Source organism: Hevea brasiliensis, chromosome 14 (genome assembly GCF_030052815.1).
Source record: "Hevea brasiliensis isolate MT/VB/25A 57/8 chromosome 14, ASM3005281v1, whole genome shotgun sequence".
Lineage (NCBI taxonomy): Eukaryota > Viridiplantae > Streptophyta > Magnoliopsida > Malpighiales > Euphorbiaceae > Hevea > Hevea brasiliensis.
Window position 1 is genome coordinate 85,879,241 of NC_079506.1, and position 20,520 is coordinate 85,899,760.

Below are 20,520 nucleotides of genomic sequence, written 5' to 3' on the forward strand. Positions count from 1 at the left end.
CGGAAATTCGGCGATTGGCCAAGATGCAGTGAATTTCCGGCACGAACAGTTCTGGAAAAGTCTCGGGTGGACCGAGGTTTTGGCTACCCCCCCATTGTCAGACGTCCCGAGTGCGTCCCCGAAGTCGGAATCGGCAAAGGTAAACCCGAACCTTGGTTTTTCGTAATTTTCTAGTGCTTAAATAGGATTAAAAATCCATAAAATATTCGTGGTAGCTTAGAAAATTACGATTATTTTTGCAATAGCTTAGTAATATTGCTAAGGACCGCGGAGCAAAGTTTTATAATTTTTAGAGCTTGTTTGGGCAGTTTTTGCAAAAATGATCAATAATAAGGACTAAATTGAAATTTTGCGTATTGTGATGGATGACTGATTTGATGGGCCCAGGAGGGGCTGTGTGATATGATTGAACTGTGGATATATGGATTGTGAATATAGAAGTGTGTTTTGAGCCATTTTGCAGGTTGGGTAGGTCCTAGGTATAGGGGAGACTCTGCCGGATTTTCGGCACGACTTAGGACGTATTGTTTTTTTTCTTTGTTTGTATTGAGTCAAATTTATTAAATGATTGTAATAAAATTGTCAGGTGAGCGAATGACCTTCTTCCTCCGCCTCAGTGACCATCATCAAGTTTGTGAGTAGAATATTAATTTTAATTGTAATTTCGATATTATTATATGTTCAAGCATGCCCATGCATCACTTATATGCATATATTTATGTAGTTAAACTCTAGGCACGATTTATGTTGCATTCATAACTGTTGATGTGCCATGGATGTTGTTGTGGTAATTTGGAGCAGTGTGCGTGCGTTGGCGTGCGTGTGATGTGGTGTGGACTATGGATAGGGCGGGGTAGTCACGGCAGGTAATTCATCGACCCGATCCTTCGAGGGTAGTCACGGCTTGAGTAATTGTTGGGACCCTCGATTTGGTTATTAAGTGGAAGTCAGAAATGAGTAATTATTGGCACGAGTTGGATTTAAGAGAGTCGTATGGGGATCGGCTCCTATATGTTATGATTGATACTACGAGTGTGTGAGTGCTCCAATTACCTTTTTGAGGTTATGATGTGAAAAGTTTGTTGATGTTGCATTTCACTCTACAGTGAGCATTAGTTTTAGATTGTTATAGGGATTATGGTTAAAATTGATATTTTACTCTCTGAGTCGAACGCTCACTCCTGTTCAAAAATTTTTACAGGCCACAGGAGGATATTTTTTTGAGGTTAACCTGCTTTCTCCCTCGCAGGTCGATTACTAATGTTTGTATAAACTGGTTAAATCTTAGAATTTCCGCATGTGTTAGAAATGTTTATTTGATTTGGGTCTGTAAACTAAATTATTATTTTGGATCTGTAAACTTAATATTCTATGCATGTTGATGGATTGGATGAGGGAGCTGAGCTCCCATTTATTTTTTATGCTGATGAGTATGTGGAGGGTGAGCTGAGCTCCCCAATTGAGTATTTATTGTGTTTTACAGGTCGGGTGAGTCGAAAACTCCCCGTTGGAAAGTCCATTTTATGGCCGGACTCTGTCCATTTGTTTTCTTGAATTTGGGCCCAAATGGGCCTTAGAGTTGGGTTAATGAACAGTTAGGCTTACTACGGGCCTCGGGGGCTTTAGGCTGGCTCAGGTCCTAGTGCCGGTCCGGCCCATAAGTTGGGTCGTGACAATTATAAATTAAAAAATAATATATTTTAAGTTAAAAATATGAATTTTTCCTTTTTATTATAATAAAAATATATCAATTTCTTTACACACACTTTATTTTCAGCGAAATAAATGCTCCAAGGTTACGCCTAAATTATTGTCACCGAAGAAAAAACAGAGTAAACTCCACTCACTCACGAAATGGTCTAATCTCTATTATGAATGATGGTAGAATAATAAAGATGCATCGTTTCATATAAATATTATTAGCAATCAATTTAATTGTAATTTAATATCATATAGAAATTAATTTTAATAGATATTTAAAATTTTAAATATCCAGTATCTCCAATCTCTGCAACTCAAGATCCCTCCTGCCAACGTCCTTAAGAAAATCCAGGCAAAAATCTACAATGGGACCATTCACGGAAAGCCTAGGCTGTCGGTCGTACCAACACTGGTCGTGCTGATATTATGGAATCTGTGGCTACTGTTGTATATATCAATTATAAGCTGGACTTGGTGACAACCAGCTGGATATTTATATTTTTTTAAAAATAATTTTATTTAATTAGGTGTTTTTAATTGTAGTTATTAATTTATTATTTATAAATAATTTATTAATTTTAATATATTTATCAATCTTATTTTTAAAATTTTTTTTACCATAAAAAAATATAAAATTATATAAAATATTATATATTAAATAAAAATTAATAATATTAATACTTATTCATACGAGTGTATATAATTAATTTTATGAAATAAAATTAAAAATAACTAAAAATTTAACATTATATGAAACTATACTAAATTGAGTTTAATGTATAAACTCTTAAATTATATTGGTAAAAGTTTAAATTTTTTACGGTAATTATATATATTTTATAAAAAAATTATATAATGTGAAAAGCTAATTAGTCTTGATAAATTTATATATTTTATTATTAAAAAAATTTAATATAAAAATATATGAAGTAACAAAATAATAAATAGTTAAATTTATATATTTATAAAATACTTATAATTATAAAATTATATTATTATAATAAATATTTCATAATAAATTTTACCTATATAACTTTTTATTTTCATTCCTTTTATCAACTATTACTCTTTTTTATTGTTCTATAAACGCATTTTGAACTATGAGATCAATAAAAATATATATAAACGCGCTTTGAACATTAATGGAATGAGTAGACGTAGCCATGAGTAGAATATTTATAAAAATTTTATTTTATTTTAAATTTATTAATAATTTTAATATTTTAATTAATTTAAATTTGATTAAAAATTTTTAATTATTTTAGTTAAATTTAATTTTAAATATATGAATTTTCATTAATTGTAACTTGTAATATAATTAATGTAATTTGACTAAACTATTTAAGAAAAAAATTTAAAAAATAAGCCAACTAATTTATACGTTAATATGTTAATTATATATATATAATTAAAATACATAATTTATAGTTATCATAATTTAATTAGTAGTATGTTTATAATTATTAATTTAATAATTATGATTTATAGAAGCTATAACATTATAATTTTTTAAAAAAAAAAGGATTAATTAAGTTTAATGAGTCAATTTCAAATTTATGAACTTAAAAAATAAATTTTATATAAATCAAACTCATAATTAAATTTACAAATTAATAAATTAAAAGTCAAATTAAATCAAACTCAAACCTAACAAAATTTAAATGAATGGAATTCAAATTTAAATTTGAGCTCTTTCTAAATTTGAATTCAATTTTTAAAAAATTTTTTAAATTAATTTCATGAAAAAAAATTAATATAAAAAAATGAAAAAGTAATTGCACCAATTGATTATGTAAATTTGCATGAAAAAAAAGTTAAAGAGTACTTTGAAATTGAAAAGGTTAAAAGAAGTGTGACTTACATCATCTTTATCAACAACTTTTTCCATCCACATCTATAAACGAGCTTTGGACAGGATTTGATAAGGACCATACTTAACAAAAAGGAAAAGGAAAATAAAAGGATCTACTTTTTGATAACGTGTAGGATATTTTATTTTTTTTTTAAAAATAATTTTAATACATATTTTATAGTCTTTTTGTAACATAGAAAAAGAGTTAAGTTTTATATGAATGAAAATAACGTAATCAATAATTTTTAAATTAAATATTTATATTAATATTTATGCATTTTTTTAAAGATTTTTAATTATTTTTAAGTAAAAAAATATTTTTCATTTTTTTTATTATCATAAAAATAAATTATTTTCTTTATACATATTTTATTTTTTACGAAATAAATGATCCAAAGTTGCGACTAAATTAAACTCAATTTGGCATACTTTCTTATATTTTATGTTATTAATTAATTATTAATTATATTTCTTATATTTCTTACATTTCTTGTAGTTGGCAAATAATTACATTTCTTATAGTTGGCAAAATTACATTTCTTATAGTTGGCAACTTGGCAAATAATAATATTTCTTATAGATTTTGAGTTTTTCAGTATAAGTACACAAGCAAAGAAAAGGAACGAATAGGAAACTAGGCTAGGCTAGAGAAAATGGTGAGCATTCCAGTGACGGTCCTAGTTTCAAGTGACAAAACCATTCCTCTCTTAGGTTTTGGAACAGCTGAATACCCTTTTGGTGCTTCCTCTGAGACCATGAAAGACTCCTTTCTGCATGCAATAAAACTAGGTTATCGACACTTTGATTCTGCTGCTCTTTACCAATCTGAGCACCCCCTTGGTGAAGCCATATCAGATGCCATACAGCTTGGGCTTGTAAAGTCCAGGGATGAGCTCTTCATCACTTCCAAGCTTTGGTGCAGTGACGCTCATCATGATCGTGTCCTCCCTGCATTACATAAAACGCTCAAGTAATTAACAGCAATCCAGCAATTTCTTCTTTTTCTACTTCTTCTTTTAAATTATTTTTCTCCAGATAGATTTGTTCATAACCTACGACCACTTGCTAGAAATCTCAAGTTTCCACTATATCCGAATAAGGTTTGGATGTTATTTATTTTATATTGTCTATTAATTCTAATTTGTTCTTGGTGTTATTTACTATTTTTTGGCATTGCCTTACTGCTTTTCTTATGTTCTTTTAACAGCCTTGTCTTGTTGGTATCCTCATATATATCATTTTTTTTCTTTAAAAAAAATTCAAGCAGGAATCTTCAATTGGATTACCTTGACCTGTACCTGATTCACTTTCCTGTAAGCGTGAAGCCAGGTGAATATGAGCTGCCTGTGAAGAAAAAGGACCTTGTTCCATTTGATATAAACTCTGTGTGGGAAGCTATGGAAGAGTGTCACAAGCTTGGCCTGACAAAATCCATTGGAGTGAGCAACTTTTCATGCAAGAAGCTTGAGACCCTGCTTGCTACCGCAAAGATTTCTCCTGCTGTTAATCAAGTAATTATCTTTTTGCTCTTGATTATAGTTGTTATTTGAGAACAAGAAATAAGAATTTATGGATGATTTTGGTGGTGAAGGTGGAGATGAACCCACTTTGGCAGCAAAAGAAGCTGAGAGACTTCTGTGAGAAGAAGGGTATACATATCACTGCTTACTCTCCTTTAGGAGCCAAAGGAACTCTATGGGGTAAAAACCTTGTCTTGGATTGTAAGGTGCTCAAAGAGATTGCTGATGCTAAGGGAAAAACTATTGCGCAGGTACAAAATTTTTCTAAACATATTATGTATTTGTAAATTTATTCTTTTAAGAGGATTAAATTGATTTTCTTACGCTCGACTTGAAAAAGGTTAAGTATCATAATTTTTAAAATTTTAAATTTTAATTTTTTTAATTATTTGAGAGAAATTAAGTTTAAATTTTATAAAATCTCTCATTATTTTTATAAAATCTCTTCTGAAGAGTGTGTTAAGGACAAACAAAAAAACTAATCATTTTGAAAGTAGTTAAAGCCCAATTAATCTACGAAGGGAAAAGTCATCCACCTACAAAGATAAAGCCCAAAGAGATTGTAATGAGCTTCTCTACGACACCACATCATATTGGGAAAAAAACAGGAGAAGGGCTTACTCTTGTTAAAAAAAAAATAATGATAATAAAAAACCAACCTAAGCAAACTGTAATGTTATTGTGGCTAATTGCATGTGCAGGTGTGCCTGAGATGGGCTTTTGAGCAAGGGGTAAGTGTGCTGGTGAAGAGCTTCAACAAAGAGAGGATGAAAGAAAACCTTGACATATTTGAGTGGAAACTAAGCCAAGATGATTTGCAAAAGATCAATCAACTTCCACAACGCAAAGGGTTTCCTGGTCTTGAATTCATCTCCAATGAAGGTCCTTACAAATCTCCAGAGGAGCTTTGGGATGAAGAGATTGATTTATCTTAAAAATATTTAATTGGGTAATGATAATTGGGACTATGTTTTGCTTAATGTTAAATTAGATGTTGTTTTTGAAAAATCTTAGTATGGCTTAGTAAAATTATAATAATTTTATTAAGGAGTGTGTATTGTATATGTCTAATGTAAGGGTGGCCACGGTTGAGGAACCGCCGGTTTAGGTTCAATGAAATCATGAACCTGAACCAAACCGTCAGGGGATGATTTGGAAGACGGTTCTTGAATCGTCGGTTCCGGTTTAAGCCTCGGTTTAAAACGGTTTGAAGGGCGGTTTGAAAAAGAATGGTTCAAGACAGTTTGGAGGACGGTTTAGAAGCGGTTTAGAGATGGTTTAAAGGTAGCTTAGACCAAAAAAATTAGAGAAAAATTTTATTGATTCAAAATTTAAGTTATATTTATAAAAATATTTTATTTTTTTGTAAAAATCTTTCAATCAAAATAAAATAAGAAAAAAAAGAAAGAAAATAATTTATCTTTAAGAAAAATTTAATAAATAAAGACTTGAACCTGATTAAAAAACTAGGGATGAAATTAATTTTTTTTTAAAGAAATTAGCAAAAAGTATATGAACTTAATTTTGCCTATATATTCCTTTAGGATTTAGAGGAATAAAAATTTCTAATTCTTTTTTAAAAATTATATAATAATTGATAATTAAAAAGTATAAGAGAGAAAAAAAATTAAAATAGAGGGTATTGGAAATTTTATTGAGGATTTAAAGTAATAACAAAGTAATTGAGATAGTATTGAAAATTTCAGTAAGTATATAAAATAATAAAGTAGGAAAATTGAGAGAGTATTAGAAATTAAAATGAGTGTAGAAAATAATTATTTAAAGAATTTGAGAAAAATTGAAAAAATATTAAGAATTGAAGAAAATGCAGAGAATAATTATGTAGAGAATTAATGATATATATAAATGAATTAAGAGTGAGGTAACATATTTATTGAATTTTTTTATATTTAAATCGCCGGTTTAATTCGATTCAAAATTATCGATTCAATCCGGTTCAGAACCGTTGGTTCACAGTTCTTAAAAAATATGAACCTGAACCAAACTGCAGAAGGACGGTTTCAGTCTGATTCAAAGCCGATTCCGATTTTGACCGAACCGATTTTGGTTCGTTTCTGGTTCAAAACCGGACTATGGCCAGCTCTAGTCTAATGTATATTGTTTCTATAAAAAAAATATATAATAAGAAAAGTCTGTTGTTCCTTTGTTTTAATTTTCTAACCTTAATTTTAGTAGATATAGAAACAATTTTAATATTATTAAATTAAATTTCACTAATTTCAATTATTTACTTCTATTTCATTGTTTAAGTTTTCTTTGCTTAATGAATAATAAAAAAATATTTTGTTTTAAATTTACTTATGATGTATCTCTTAAAATATAGATATATACATTAATGGTGTAAATATGAATTTCTTCTGTAGATAAAAATGTAAATATTAAATTTAAATTAACAAACGGATTATCCCAAACCTCCGTCAACACACACAAGTGTGTATATATATATATATATAATAATAATTTTATTTTAATAATTCTTTTTTTAATATTTTATTTTTTTCCTATACAATCAGGTATATATACATTATGCTTAATGAACAATAAATAATATTATTCAGAAACTTCCCATTCAATATCGCTTCGTTGATTATATGCATGAATTATTACTTTTTTAATAATAATAATATTAATAATAATAAAAGCATAGGCCAACTCTGCCAAAAACAGAGACTATCATCTTCTTTATTCTCAAGCAGAATATTTGTTCCCTTAGCTATAGTTCAACTTTGCCAGAAAAACAAATTTTCCTCTTTCATTCAAGCTTTTCTGCTCTATATATATTTTCTTGGACGGACCATAAATATAACAACAGTTTTGATCTTTGAAGTTTGGACTATACTACTCCTGCAAGGAATAAGAAAGGACGTCAGAGAGTCTCATTTATCAGTAGGTTCATCTATACATTTTGGACTACACTATATCATCTATCAGTATGTTCATCCTACATTTTTTTTTTTTTTTTTTCCGAAAAGGTAGAATTCCATTATTTAGTTAAATTGAATGTTACAAGGCCTTGGTCCAACACTCAAGCCCAAATAATTAAAGGCTCAAAGTCCACATTAAAAATCAATACTAATTGAGTAAACCTGAAATACAAAGCAAAAGACGTTACCAGAATTAAAAAAATAGTTATTAAATTTATCAACTAAATATAATGATATTTAGTAGATAATTTTAGTTACTAACTAACTTTAAGATAAACAATACTTGATTGTCGCTATCAATTACTAACTAATTATTTTTTATGGATAATTACCTCCTAAATATATAATCGATAATATACAAAATTTAGTCAGTAATTTTATCGCCTAACCTTAAGGTAGGAAGAGAGCTGGCTACTTTTTACCTACTGAAATGTAGTCGGTAATTGCCTACTAAAATGATAGTCGGTAATATGCAAATATTAGTCGGTAACATTGTCATCGAACCTTATTGTAGGAAGGGAGTTAACTACTTTTTGCCGACAGATATTTAGTCGATAATTACCTACTAAAAATATAGTCGGTAATATGCAACATTTAATTGGTAATTTTATCCCCAAACTTTATAGTGAAACGAAAGTTAGCTACTATTTACCAACTAGATGTTAATTGGTAAATACCTACTAAAATTATAGTCGGTAATATGTAAATTTTAGTCGATAATTACCTACGAATTATATAGTCGATACTATGCAAAATTTAGTCGGTAAGGAAAGGGAATTACCTACTATTTACTTACTTAAATTTAGTTGGTAATTCCTGACTAAATATTTAATATTACCAACTATAATTTGTTTAGTCAATAAATTATCAATTATATTTGAATTTTAGAAAATATTACCAACTAAATACATTAGTAGGTAATATTTTGAATTATTTAAAATTTATTTACCTACAAAAATGATAGTAGCTAAATTTTATACATTGTTTTTTTGGCATGTTAATTACCTATTATTTTTTTATAATTTTTTTAAACTTTTAAATTTTAAAATATTTTATAATTAATTTGAAAGTTAATAATAATAATAATAATAATAATATTAAAATCCAACAATAAAAATAATTACTAAATATATCAAATTAAATATTCATATTTGTAAAATACAACATACTAAAGTCCAACAAGTCAAATATAAAATTTGAAACCTACAATTTTATGGAGATGGAGGTGTTGGTAGGCCTCTGACTAGTCTCATCACCTCCTTTATCATAGAGCTTCTCATATGTTCTATATTCGTCTCCATTTGCAACTTCAATTGATCCATACGATCTGTCATGGTTTGCCTCTCATCCTCAAGCTGTTCCTCCAACTCTTTTATTCATTGTTATAAAAGCAGCATTTTGACTAGAGCTTGATGAAGACGCCCGACTCGAAGATGCTCCAATTGAAGGGTAAAAGGTATATAATTCAGATCCAAAACCATATACCTTTCGTCTCTTCTTGCTGCCTTCGATAACATCCAAGTAAAGTAGGTTCTCACCGATGTTGTCAGGTGTGGTTTGTATTAGCTCCTCCCTCCTAACTACTATAGCGTCCTATGTAATAAAAAAATTAAAACCAATTATAATTCATTTATCATATAATACAATAAAAAAATAATTGGGGTGAAATAAATAAAAGTGTACTGTACATGTATCTCCTTAGATTTTTTGTCTACAAAAGTCTTCTTGTCATGCTTTCAGGTGTGAGTGTGTACAAACAATTCAATCGGAGTTGGCTTTCAACTCAATTCTTTTCCCTGAACAAAAGATAAATAGTTTTCATAAACTATTATTGTACGTATATATATAATAAATTATTGAAATTTATTATGAAATTAAAATAAAAATGGACAGAGTTTTTCTTATATTTTGACATTTTACCCTATCATAAATCAATAAAATTCTCACAATTCAATCACACAACAATTATTATGAAATTAAAATAAAAACAGACAAAGTTTCCCTTATATTTTGACATCTTACTCTGTCAAAAATCAATAAAAATCTCACAATTCAATCACACAACAATCCACAAAATTTTCATGACAATTTCATCATATTTCTATCAACAATCATATACGCCTATGTCCTCATAATTAAGGGAATATATATATATTTTTGAATATATGTCCTCACTAATGTGTCTGACCATTCAGCATATGTTATGGATCCGCCTGTGTGGGTAGATGATCCAGGAGCATTTGCAACATCGTGGCAATTTCTAAAATATAGCTCTGACCTCTGAATGACCTTAGGGTCATTCCAGTATTGCTCAAATTTTCTCCAAGTTTCTTCAGAAATATATGAGGGCTTTTTCCTATAATTTTTCAAATCTGTCATCATGTCCTTATAGCATTCGACTGCCTTTAATCTCCATGCATCCTTTATCACTACTTCATTAGAGGAACCCCAAAAGTTTTTTTTTGGAGAAAAAAAAGAATATTTATTTTTAAAGATTAATGTATATTGAAAAATGAAACAACATAAGAAAAAAAAATGATGTTACCTTAAATTCTTCCCAGTAAAAATCTATTGTCTCTTGCAAGACAGCCTTCCAATTGACACCATTAGAGTTGATACGCTACTTAAAAGTATTTGTGATCACACGAGCACACCTAGAACCATCCAATAACCTAAACACATAGAAAATGTTTTTAGTAAATGGTACATTTGCAATGCATATCCTTGATAAATAAATAAAATAATTATTTACACTTTTCATTACGAAGTTCTAGTTGCCTTCACCTTAAAGAATCAATCTCTGTTTCAATTGATGGACGAGAATCCTGTGAGCTAACAGTTGTAGACTCTTGTAATGTCTCTGGTGTAGTCTCTTAGCTGACAACTAGTGCGTCGAACTGCACCGAATGTTGTGACTAAGGTGTCGAAGGCTCGCCTCCTTCAGATGGCACAAGTGTTTCTGTGTTAAAATTACGAGAAGCAGATGCTTTGTGTCTACTCCTAACCATATCTACAAATTAAATAAACATGATAACAAAAATTAATTTGCAATAAAAATTATTTTATTCCTACCAAAAATCCAGCAGAACCTCCCCTTAAAATTGTACTTTTCCAAAATTTCAACAACACAACCTGCAAAAAAAAAAAAAAAAAAGGCCATATTGGCCTGCACATTTACTATACACATCTCCTTTTCACAAGCAATTCATAAAGTTAAATTATAACATAATAGACATGAACAGTATTGTAATATCAAAATCATTAAGTTAAAGTGCATTGAATAATAGTATAATAAATATAAGTTACAATTAAATTGAACATTGCTTTTAAAATATTTGTAATTCAGCAAAATGACAAATAATATCTACAAAAAGTAACATATTTCATAAATTTATACATCTATAATTTCACTATCCATTACAATATAATTTATTCACAATCATCATCATATTCATGAAGTTCTTCTTCATCTTCTTCATCGCTTTTAGATCTGTCTTGTCTAGTAGTTCCTCTTCTTCAACAGCCATAAGCTCTAGTGGTTCACCACTTGGATTATCTAAGGGTCCAATTTGTTCACCTTGTACTTTTGCATCAATTTGCAACACTTCAACTATCTCATCTTGAAATGCTTAGTCAGGCATTTGCTATATTAAATTTGTCTGAGGCATGATAATAATGGAACTAGGCTTTACTTTACACACTGCATACCAGTCAATCTTGTCTCGTCTTAAGCTAGGATAAGGGAGGTAAACCACTTGTTCAGTTTGTGAAGCAAGTATGAATAGTTCATATTTATTTAATCTTTTTCGATGATTGATATCCACTAAGTTATATTATTTGTGAACTTTAATATCATCATCCAGAGTTAGATCAAACCATTCACACTTGAAGAGAATAGTTCTCTTTGTTGGTAACACAGGATACTCTATTTGAACTACTTCTTTTAAGATACCATAGTAATCATTAGAGTTGTCACCATAAGTTGAACCCCTAATGTAAACTCTGCAATTCATCATAGATCGATTAGCACCATGACTGCTTGTGTGAAATCTATAACCATTTATAAAATACACAGGATATGATTTCACACTTCTCAATGGTCCCTCCGTTAAATTCACAATGAATTTATTCTCAATGTTTGAACACCTTGCTTGATAAGTTGAAGAGAATTGAAATCATTATTATTACATACTACATTATTTGAAGCTTAACAATTAAATTAGTTAGATAAATTGATACTTACATAAGATTTGAACCAATCTGCAAATTTGTTTTCTACTGCTTCATCAATTTCTGCATCACTAATATTATGCGATGTATGTCACAACTCAGTCAGGAGCAAACTACAAATATAATTAAATTGGGTTGATCTTGGAGGGAAAGAAAAATTCATAATAATTTTGATGGATTTAACTTATAAACTTACTTGACATATGTGTCAATTTCAGTACAATTTAGTAGGGCATATATTTCAGCGGCCTTATATTCATCATCAGCCAACACCCTCATTTTCGCTCTACCATATGGTTGATCAAGATACTTGAAGATTAATAAATTACCTTTGATATTAGCATCATGCCCACCATAATTGTTACGGGGTACTTGTCGATCCCGCTTTATTACATGAGGTTCAAAATAATGCGTACAAAAATTGGATGCTTCTTCAACTAAGTATGCATTACTTATTGAACCTTCTACTTTTGCTTTATTCTTTACATTTTGCTTCAGGTGGCATAGAAATCTTTAAATTAAAAACATATTATGGAAGTGGCTTATAAAAAGTGATCGATGTATTTCACAACATTGAAAGAAAAATAAAAAGTATATATTACCTCTCAAAAGGATACATTCACTGATATTGTACTAGGCCTGCAATTTTTTGTTTCTTATGGCAAATGGATGGGAGGATGCTCCATTGAGTCAAGGAAGGCAGGAGGAAATATGTGCTCTAATTTGCAAATGAGAATGAGAATTTCTGATTCCAGATGCTCCATATCTTGAACCTTAATATTTATAGAAGTACGAAGTTTGAAAAAAAGCTTAACTTGGTTAATGCTTGCCAAACTGTATTTGGAAGGAGCTCACGAAATGCAATAGGTAATAACCTCTGCATAAATACATGATAATCATAACTTTTCATGCTGAAAAGCTTATACTTATGCATATCTGTAACACCTTCACTATAGCAATTATGTACATTCTACTGTTCAGGTGATCAGTGTCGGTTCGGACAGTTAGAACGTCTGGAAAAATATTTATACTAAAGTGAGGAGTCATAATTAACTCAAATATTCATAAGAAAAATATAGGAAAAATTTTAGAAATAAAATACAACCAAGTTAAATGAGCCGGTACCCTAGCGATGGGTAACCTAGTGGGAAGTTGCGGTCTTCGCAACTAGGAGCCCTAAACCCAGGAGAAAATTCATAAAATAATTTATGAGAATCCAGAGAAGAGCCATTGAGGTTTCTATGGCATTAGAATGCCAATAAAAGGCTTAGAAAAATTTTTCGATCGGTACAGATAATTTTGGCTTAATAAGCCAAACGGAGGACAGTTTGGTCATTTCGCCTTCAGAGATGATTTTTGGCCGACTTGTCTAGTTAAGTAAATAATTATTGTGATATAAAATATAAATAAATATTGAAGAAAAATTAATTGAAAATGAATAGAAAAGAAAAGAAAAGAAAATGAAATAAAAGTCATATTTATGACATAAGCATGATGCAATTAAAATATTTTCACCCAACCAAATTTTCACACATCATTATAAACTACTTAAAAATGAATAAAAGGAGATAAAAATTAAAGAACTAAACAACTATCTTTAACCTTTGGGCAGCCAAAACGTAGAGAGAGAGAGAGAGAGAGAGAGAGGAAAGAAAACTCCATGGAAGCTTGATCAAGCTTGAGCTAACTCACCCAAATCACCCCAAAACCCTAGCTTCCCTTCACAAATTGATCAAGCTTGAGCTAACTCACCCAAATCACCCCAAAACCCTAGCTTCCCTTCACAAATATTTACCCTTACACCTAAAGCAAGTCTTGGGCAGCAAAAAGAAAGAGAAAAAGAAGAGTTCTCAAGCTTTGGGAATTAGCTAAATCAAGGTTAGTGCCAATTAGTTTTAATTACTTTGTGTATAAATCATGGAGAACATGAAATGATTATGAAACTAAGCTAATTTAAATAAATTTTGCATGGCTGAATTTCATCAAATTTTGGCAGCCTTAGGGTACATTAGGTTTCCTTTAATTTGAATGAATTATAGTTGTACATGGCTGCCATTGAATAGGAACTTGATGCCTTAACTCATTGATTGCATGTATATGAAGTATTGAAGTTGTTGGAGTTAGGGTTTGGGGGAAAACTTTGGATTCTGCTTATGTGTGGGTAAATGGAAGTTTTAATGGTCAATTAGTGACCATTTGGCTGAGTATAATGAGGAATTGAAGTGAATGGCAGCTTGGGATTTGAGGTTGGGTGTGTTGCCTTGAGTGCCCTGCAAGTCTAGATGTGAGTCCAACATGTTTGGGCAGCTCTAACTTGGGTTGTGCTAGTTCAACTAGTGCAAAGCCAATTGGACATGAAATTAGACACATAATGGCACAATTTTAGTGAAGGAACTCTATCTAGAAACTAAACATAGGATGCCCCAAAAATTGACCAAATTCGAGTGACTTATATTTTGCCTGGGCAAAATGATCAATTGAACAGTGTTCATTCATTTGGTCATAACTCAGTGTAAAAAGGTCCAATTGACCTGAATTTTTATCAATAGAAAGCGGAGACATAGCCCTACAACTTTTATGAAGAAAATAAACCCAAATTTTGACCATTACATGTCCAAAAACTGACTGCGATCGGTGTATAAAAAGCTAGAATTGATTACGCCTGAAGTCTGGAAAAATTGCAATCCGGCCAGTTATGGTGTTTAGGCCATAACTTGAGTTACAAAACTCCAAATGGAGTGATTCAAAAAGTGAAATGTGACTAGACACAATAAGAAACAACTTTGGTAAAGAACATTTGGCCAAATTCTCACTGTAGAATGGCCTAATGGAATAGTGAACTCTAGCACCCAAAACTGAAATTTCTGATTTATTCACCATTGGTTAGGAGTATGGATTGGCAACTAATGCCAATTCTTTTGGGAACCAAAATGTTGTAAATTTATGTGATTAGGACTTATGTAGCTATCATGCATTGGAAAGTCAATAATTTGACCTAAATAGTAAAATGAATAGTAACTTTACATGTAAAGCATGAAAATTCAATCAATAACTTGGTAATATGCCCTAGTACACCTAGTAAGACTGGTTTAGATAGGTTGGCATGCCAATAGGGTTCAGTTAGCAGTACTGCACATGGCATTATGCCATTCTGTGATTTTATGGCTTTTAGCCATTCTGATATTATGATGATACTTGGCCTTGTGCCTAATGTTTATTACAGCTTATCAGTTGTTCTGTTGCACACCGGGAGATACATACGTGACCGATGGTGTGACAGCCCAAGGTACTTGGTATCCAGTGTCAATTTACCCGTTTATCCAGTCCAGTTATCCAGTATAGGTTACTTGGGCAACCAAAAATGAAAGTTGATAAATTTAATAAAATCATTGATATAACAAGTGCCAAATAAATAGACTATAAATAATTACTAAAAATTTATCTGCATGAGACATCAATATATATGAACTGCATATTTATTTTATTTTAGTTCTTTTTATTTTATTATTGGCACCACTAAGCATTATTGCTTAGCGCGTCACTTTTTGCCACGCGTTGGTTCTAGAGAGACAGATAGAGAGCCCAGCATACCACAGACTGGGTGAGGTTACATATCTGCATAGAGTCAGAGTCACCTCTCATCTACAGTGCATCAGTGGTAGGACCTTTAGGTTTCTTTTGTAATTTTGTTTTTGTATTTTGTAATAGGTAGTAGTTTGTGGTTTGTAAATTATGAACTCATGTAAATAGTAAATTTATGTAATCATATGTTGATGCACCTATTTTGTAAAATTTCTTTAATTAATATAATTTGAGAATATATTCATGAAATTAAATTTGATTTTGGATTTGAATGAAATTGTGGATTCATGTTGAAAACTTGAGATGGTTGTGAATGTTGAGAATTGTTGAGACCATGTTGATAGTTATTGGAGTTTGAGAATGATTGAAAATATATAGGAAGTGTTTTTTCACAGGTTCCGAAGAATTGTTTTCTCCATTTTTAGCCGGTACTTTGCCAGATTGTCTATAAAATTTTCGAAACCTCAAATAAATTTATAATTTCAATAAATGACTTAAATGAGTTAAATTTCACAAATTGCACTTCATAACCATAAAAAAAAAATTAAGGAAGGATAAAAATAATTGAGATAAAATATGGTGTTCCGGTACACTATGTAGCATATCTTGCTCAGCTATACTATAGACGGGTAAGGGGTGTCACAATATCAATGCACCTTCCCATGTTAGACACATAACTGTCTGGAAGCTTAAGGTTTTTCACCCACTCACATAAAACCTGCTTCTGCTGTTTATCAAGAACATAACAAGCCTTGGGATATTTACCCATTTGCAAATTTCTCTCCAATTCTTTTCTACGATATAAATGTGTCATATCTTCCTTAGCCTTTGCATTATCATAAGTTTTCCCTTCTATATTCATCATTGTATTGAATGTATTCTCAAAGACATTTTTCTTGATATGTATGACATCTAAATTATGATGTATGAGATTAGAAGACCAATATGGTAAATCTCAAAATATGCTCTTTTTCTACTAACCAATGTTTCTAGCTAAGACTGAATTAATTACTTCTCCATCACGATCTATTACTCTCATCAGTCCTAAATCTTCTATTTACAAAAAAGTGTCTTCACTACTTAGAATTGGAGGAGACTCATACATGCATACTTTTCCTTTAAGGAAATTTACCTTGTTCCGTCTAAATGGATGGTTATCTGGAAGAAACTTACGGTGATTATTAAACCAATTAATTTTCCCTCCATGACTCAGTGAATGCATCTGAATGATCCATACAGTATGAACATGATAATCTCCTTGCAGTGCTCCACCCGGACAACATTGAATATGCAGGAAATCACTAATTGTCTACATCAAGGCAGCCCTAATTTAGAAATTTTACTTCTTAGATACATCATATGTTTACACCCCCACTTCCCATAACTGAGTTAGTTCAGCAATTAGTGGTTACAAATGGACATTTAACCGTTGCTTGGGATCTTGTGGTCTAGGTATTATTATCGATAAAAACAAATAAGGCTTCTTCATGCACATACTAAGAGGTAAGTTATAAGGTGTAATTATTAATGGCCAACACGAGTACTATTATCCTGATTGTCCAAATGGTTGAAAACCATCAGTACATAATCCCAGTCTGACATTTCGACTTTTAGCTGCAAACAGTGGATGGGTGTGGTTAAAGTGTTTCCATATTTCAGAATCAGATGGATGGCACATGACATCATCTTCCATGTTATGCTCATCATGCCATCACATGTGTGCAGCTGTTACCTCAGAAGCATAGAGTCTCTGAAGCCTTGGTGTCAGAGGACAATAATACATTCTCTTAAATGGCACTCTTGCCTCCTCTGTCCCACACTGAGACTTATATCTTGTCTGCCCTCAAAATTTGCATTGTGTTGAATTGATATCTTCCCCCTAATAAATCATGCAACTAAGCTTATAGCTATCAATTTTCTCCATAGGTAGACCTAACCTACGTATAAGCTTTTTTGTCTTACAGAAACTGTCAACAAATTTTTATCATCGGGTAATATTTCCTAAATGAAATTCGCAATTGTGTCATAACATTTCTCAGACAAATGATGCTCTGACTTAATATTCAACATATGAGCTACTGTTGATAATTGTAAATGTCTTTCACAACCAGGCTTCAATTCTTCCTTAGCTGCATTTAGCATGTCATAAAATTTTTGTGCTTTTAGATTGGGTGGTTTTTCGATATTCTCAAATTCAATATCCAGAGAAGGAACACTTGAAGCCATATTTTGAATTTGGGGACAATCAACATCAAACACTAAATTACAATATGGGTTTTTATCACTATGAAAAAGTTTTGCACTTGGAACTATCACCTTAATGGCAGCCGTTGATGGAATTGGTGATACACCATGTGCAGTCCATTCATGATAATTTGGTCTAAACCCCCACCTCATAAGATGCAATGTGACATCATCCACAGTTAGATATTTTTTATTTATGCACTTTTTACATGGACATCTGATTTTACACGCATCTAAAAATTCCAGCTTACTACAAGTAAATTTGATAAATGCTTACAATTCTTTAACAAACTTTGGATTCAGTTGTCCATCTTGCAGCTTCCTAGCATACATCTAACTCCTTGGGGGATCCATGTTCTATGCATATTAAAATATGGTCAAAAAAATTTAAGGGTTCATAAAATTGCTTATATGTAGAATTTTTGAATTGACAAGGTACAGACCTAGCCCATTCAGATGTGCACTTACGCTACCAAACATAACAAATAATGTTTATCCATTTTTTTTGGTATTTTGACCAAAATCCAAAACTTAATGGAACTTGGCCAAATTGTTAGAACAATTCAACCACCCAAATCCTGAAATTGAACTAAATAGCCACTTGACCCCAGAATAGTCTTTATATCATATCTCCCACTAGGAAATTTCAAATGGGATTAGCCAAACTGTTTTGGAAACCTAAGAGACAGGGCTCCAACTTTGATTTAGGAACTTTCCCCAAATTTTAAGTGTAGAAACCCATAAAATGGGAACCAAAGACACTGACCTGAATATGGAATTCTGAAGGCACAGGGTTCATGAGTCCAGGTCAGTCAATTAGCTATAACTCACCCTACATAACTTGAAAAATTATAATTCTCGAACCTGAGTGATCTTAAGATGTAGGGAGCAACTTATATGAAGAACATTAGGCCTAAAATTGACTCTAGCATGCCTAAATGACTAGGCAAAGATTGACTCTAGAATCTGCCTAATTCTGGAACCAGAAAGAGCCAATGAACCAGTTATGGTAATTTGACCATAACTTGAGTTCTAAAACTCCAAATGACATGATTCAAAAAGAAAAACAAAGATAAGACATAGAGGAACAACTTCTGTGGAGGAAGTGTGGCCAAACAGTAACTACAACTTGACCAATTGGCTAGGTGAAATTAAGATACTAATTTTGGATTCATGAAATCCTTTACAAAATGACCTAAGTTGTAAATGTTATTCACCTTACATGAGTTGATGAACATATATGAGATGTTATTATATACTTGGGACTTATGTTTTCCCATTACAAGTAACATGAAAATACTATGAAATACAACTAGTACACAATATGAAATAATGAAACAATAAGTACTTAATAATATTACCTTGCCCAAAGTATACCTAGACTTATGTATATAGCATGGATTGATTGATATACCAATTAGGGACTATAGATTGCAGTACTGTCCGCAGGAATAATCATTGATAGACAATATATATCTGATATGGTTATTCTACAGGCTTTATGCCTGCCCGCTGGCCTTGTGCCTGACATGACCGATGTCTATATGATAGACATACGGATGTCTAACTAGTATACTCCCGTGTATCTAATCTTTATAGTCTGTAATAGGTTATTTGGGTACAAATATGAGTAATAAGCTTTAAAATTGAATAAGTATATGAAGAGAGCACTAATATGAATTTAATAAGACTGAATATGAGATAAATGACCAGAAAAGATCTTGATTTATTTGCTCCCAAAGTCAATAAACATGTAAAATGAAATTATACTTGGAATAATTTTCTTTAATTATTTAGTTATTTTTACTTTAATTTATGTACCACTAAGCGTTATGCTTAGCGCATTAGTTTTTTCATCACGTAGGTATTGGAGACCAGCATCAGCAGCAATAGTGCCCAGATAAGGATTTTATCAGATCTTACAGTAGTGTGACGTGCCACCTCAGCAGTCCATTTTGGTAGGGCCCAAGTGTATTTAGATTTTGCATTTTGATCATTGTAAATAAGTAAATGATGTAAATTATTTTGAGATTGTAAATGAATTGTAAATTATTGTATATAAATTTTATATGAATGAATGAAATATATTTTCTTGAAAATTATATGAGAAATGATATGATATGATCCATGGGAAATTAATATGAGCAATGATGTAATATACGAAAATATGAAATGGATATAAATTGTTTTTAACAGGTAAATAGTGGAACCCGCCATATGCTAATAAAAACAGATGAGACTCTGTTCGGGTCTCCATAAAAATGAAATGTAACACAAAAAAAAAATTTCTATACATGGGATGATATAAATAAATGAACATTAAATTAATAATATACATGAAAAGACAAGATTGGGTGCTTCAGCACCGAATGTGACATACCTTGCTCGGCTACAGTGTAGATGGGTAAGAGGTATCACAACTGCCCTCTTGTATCAAATACAAGTA

The 20,520-nt window shown here is 31.0% G+C and overlaps 1 protein-coding gene across 1 annotated transcript; it reads left to right on the plus strand.

The window, feature by feature from the left end:
- Window positions 1-4,191: 4,191 nt before the first annotated feature.
- Window positions 4,192-6,120, plus strand: LOC110668885 (non-functional NADPH-dependent codeinone reductase 2). The gene is made up of 4 exons (XM_058133660.1): window positions 4,192-4,523; window positions 4,821-5,064; window positions 5,145-5,324; window positions 5,775-6,120. Exons 1-4 carry the CDS (start codon window positions 4,207-4,209, stop codon window positions 6,006-6,008), a joined length of 975 nt encoding a protein of 324 aa, XP_057989643.1. The 5' UTR covers window positions 4,192-4,206; the 3' UTR covers window positions 6,009-6,120.
- Window positions 6,121-20,520: the final 14,400 nt, after the last annotated feature.

Bases quoted from the DNA above. Each gene is read 5' to 3' on its own strand.
- LOC110668885 (XM_058133660.1), top strand. From the start codon at position 4,207: ATGGTGAGCATTCCAGTGACGGTCCTAGTTTCAAGTGACAAAACCATT. The intron at 4,524-4,820 runs GTAATTAACAGC...AAATTCAAGCAG, and splicing joins GCATTACATAAAACGCTCAA to GAATCTTCAATTGGATTACC. The intron at 5,325-5,774 runs GTACAAAATTTT...TTGCATGTGCAG, and splicing joins AGGGAAAAACTATTGCGCAG to GTGTGCCTGAGATGGGCTTT.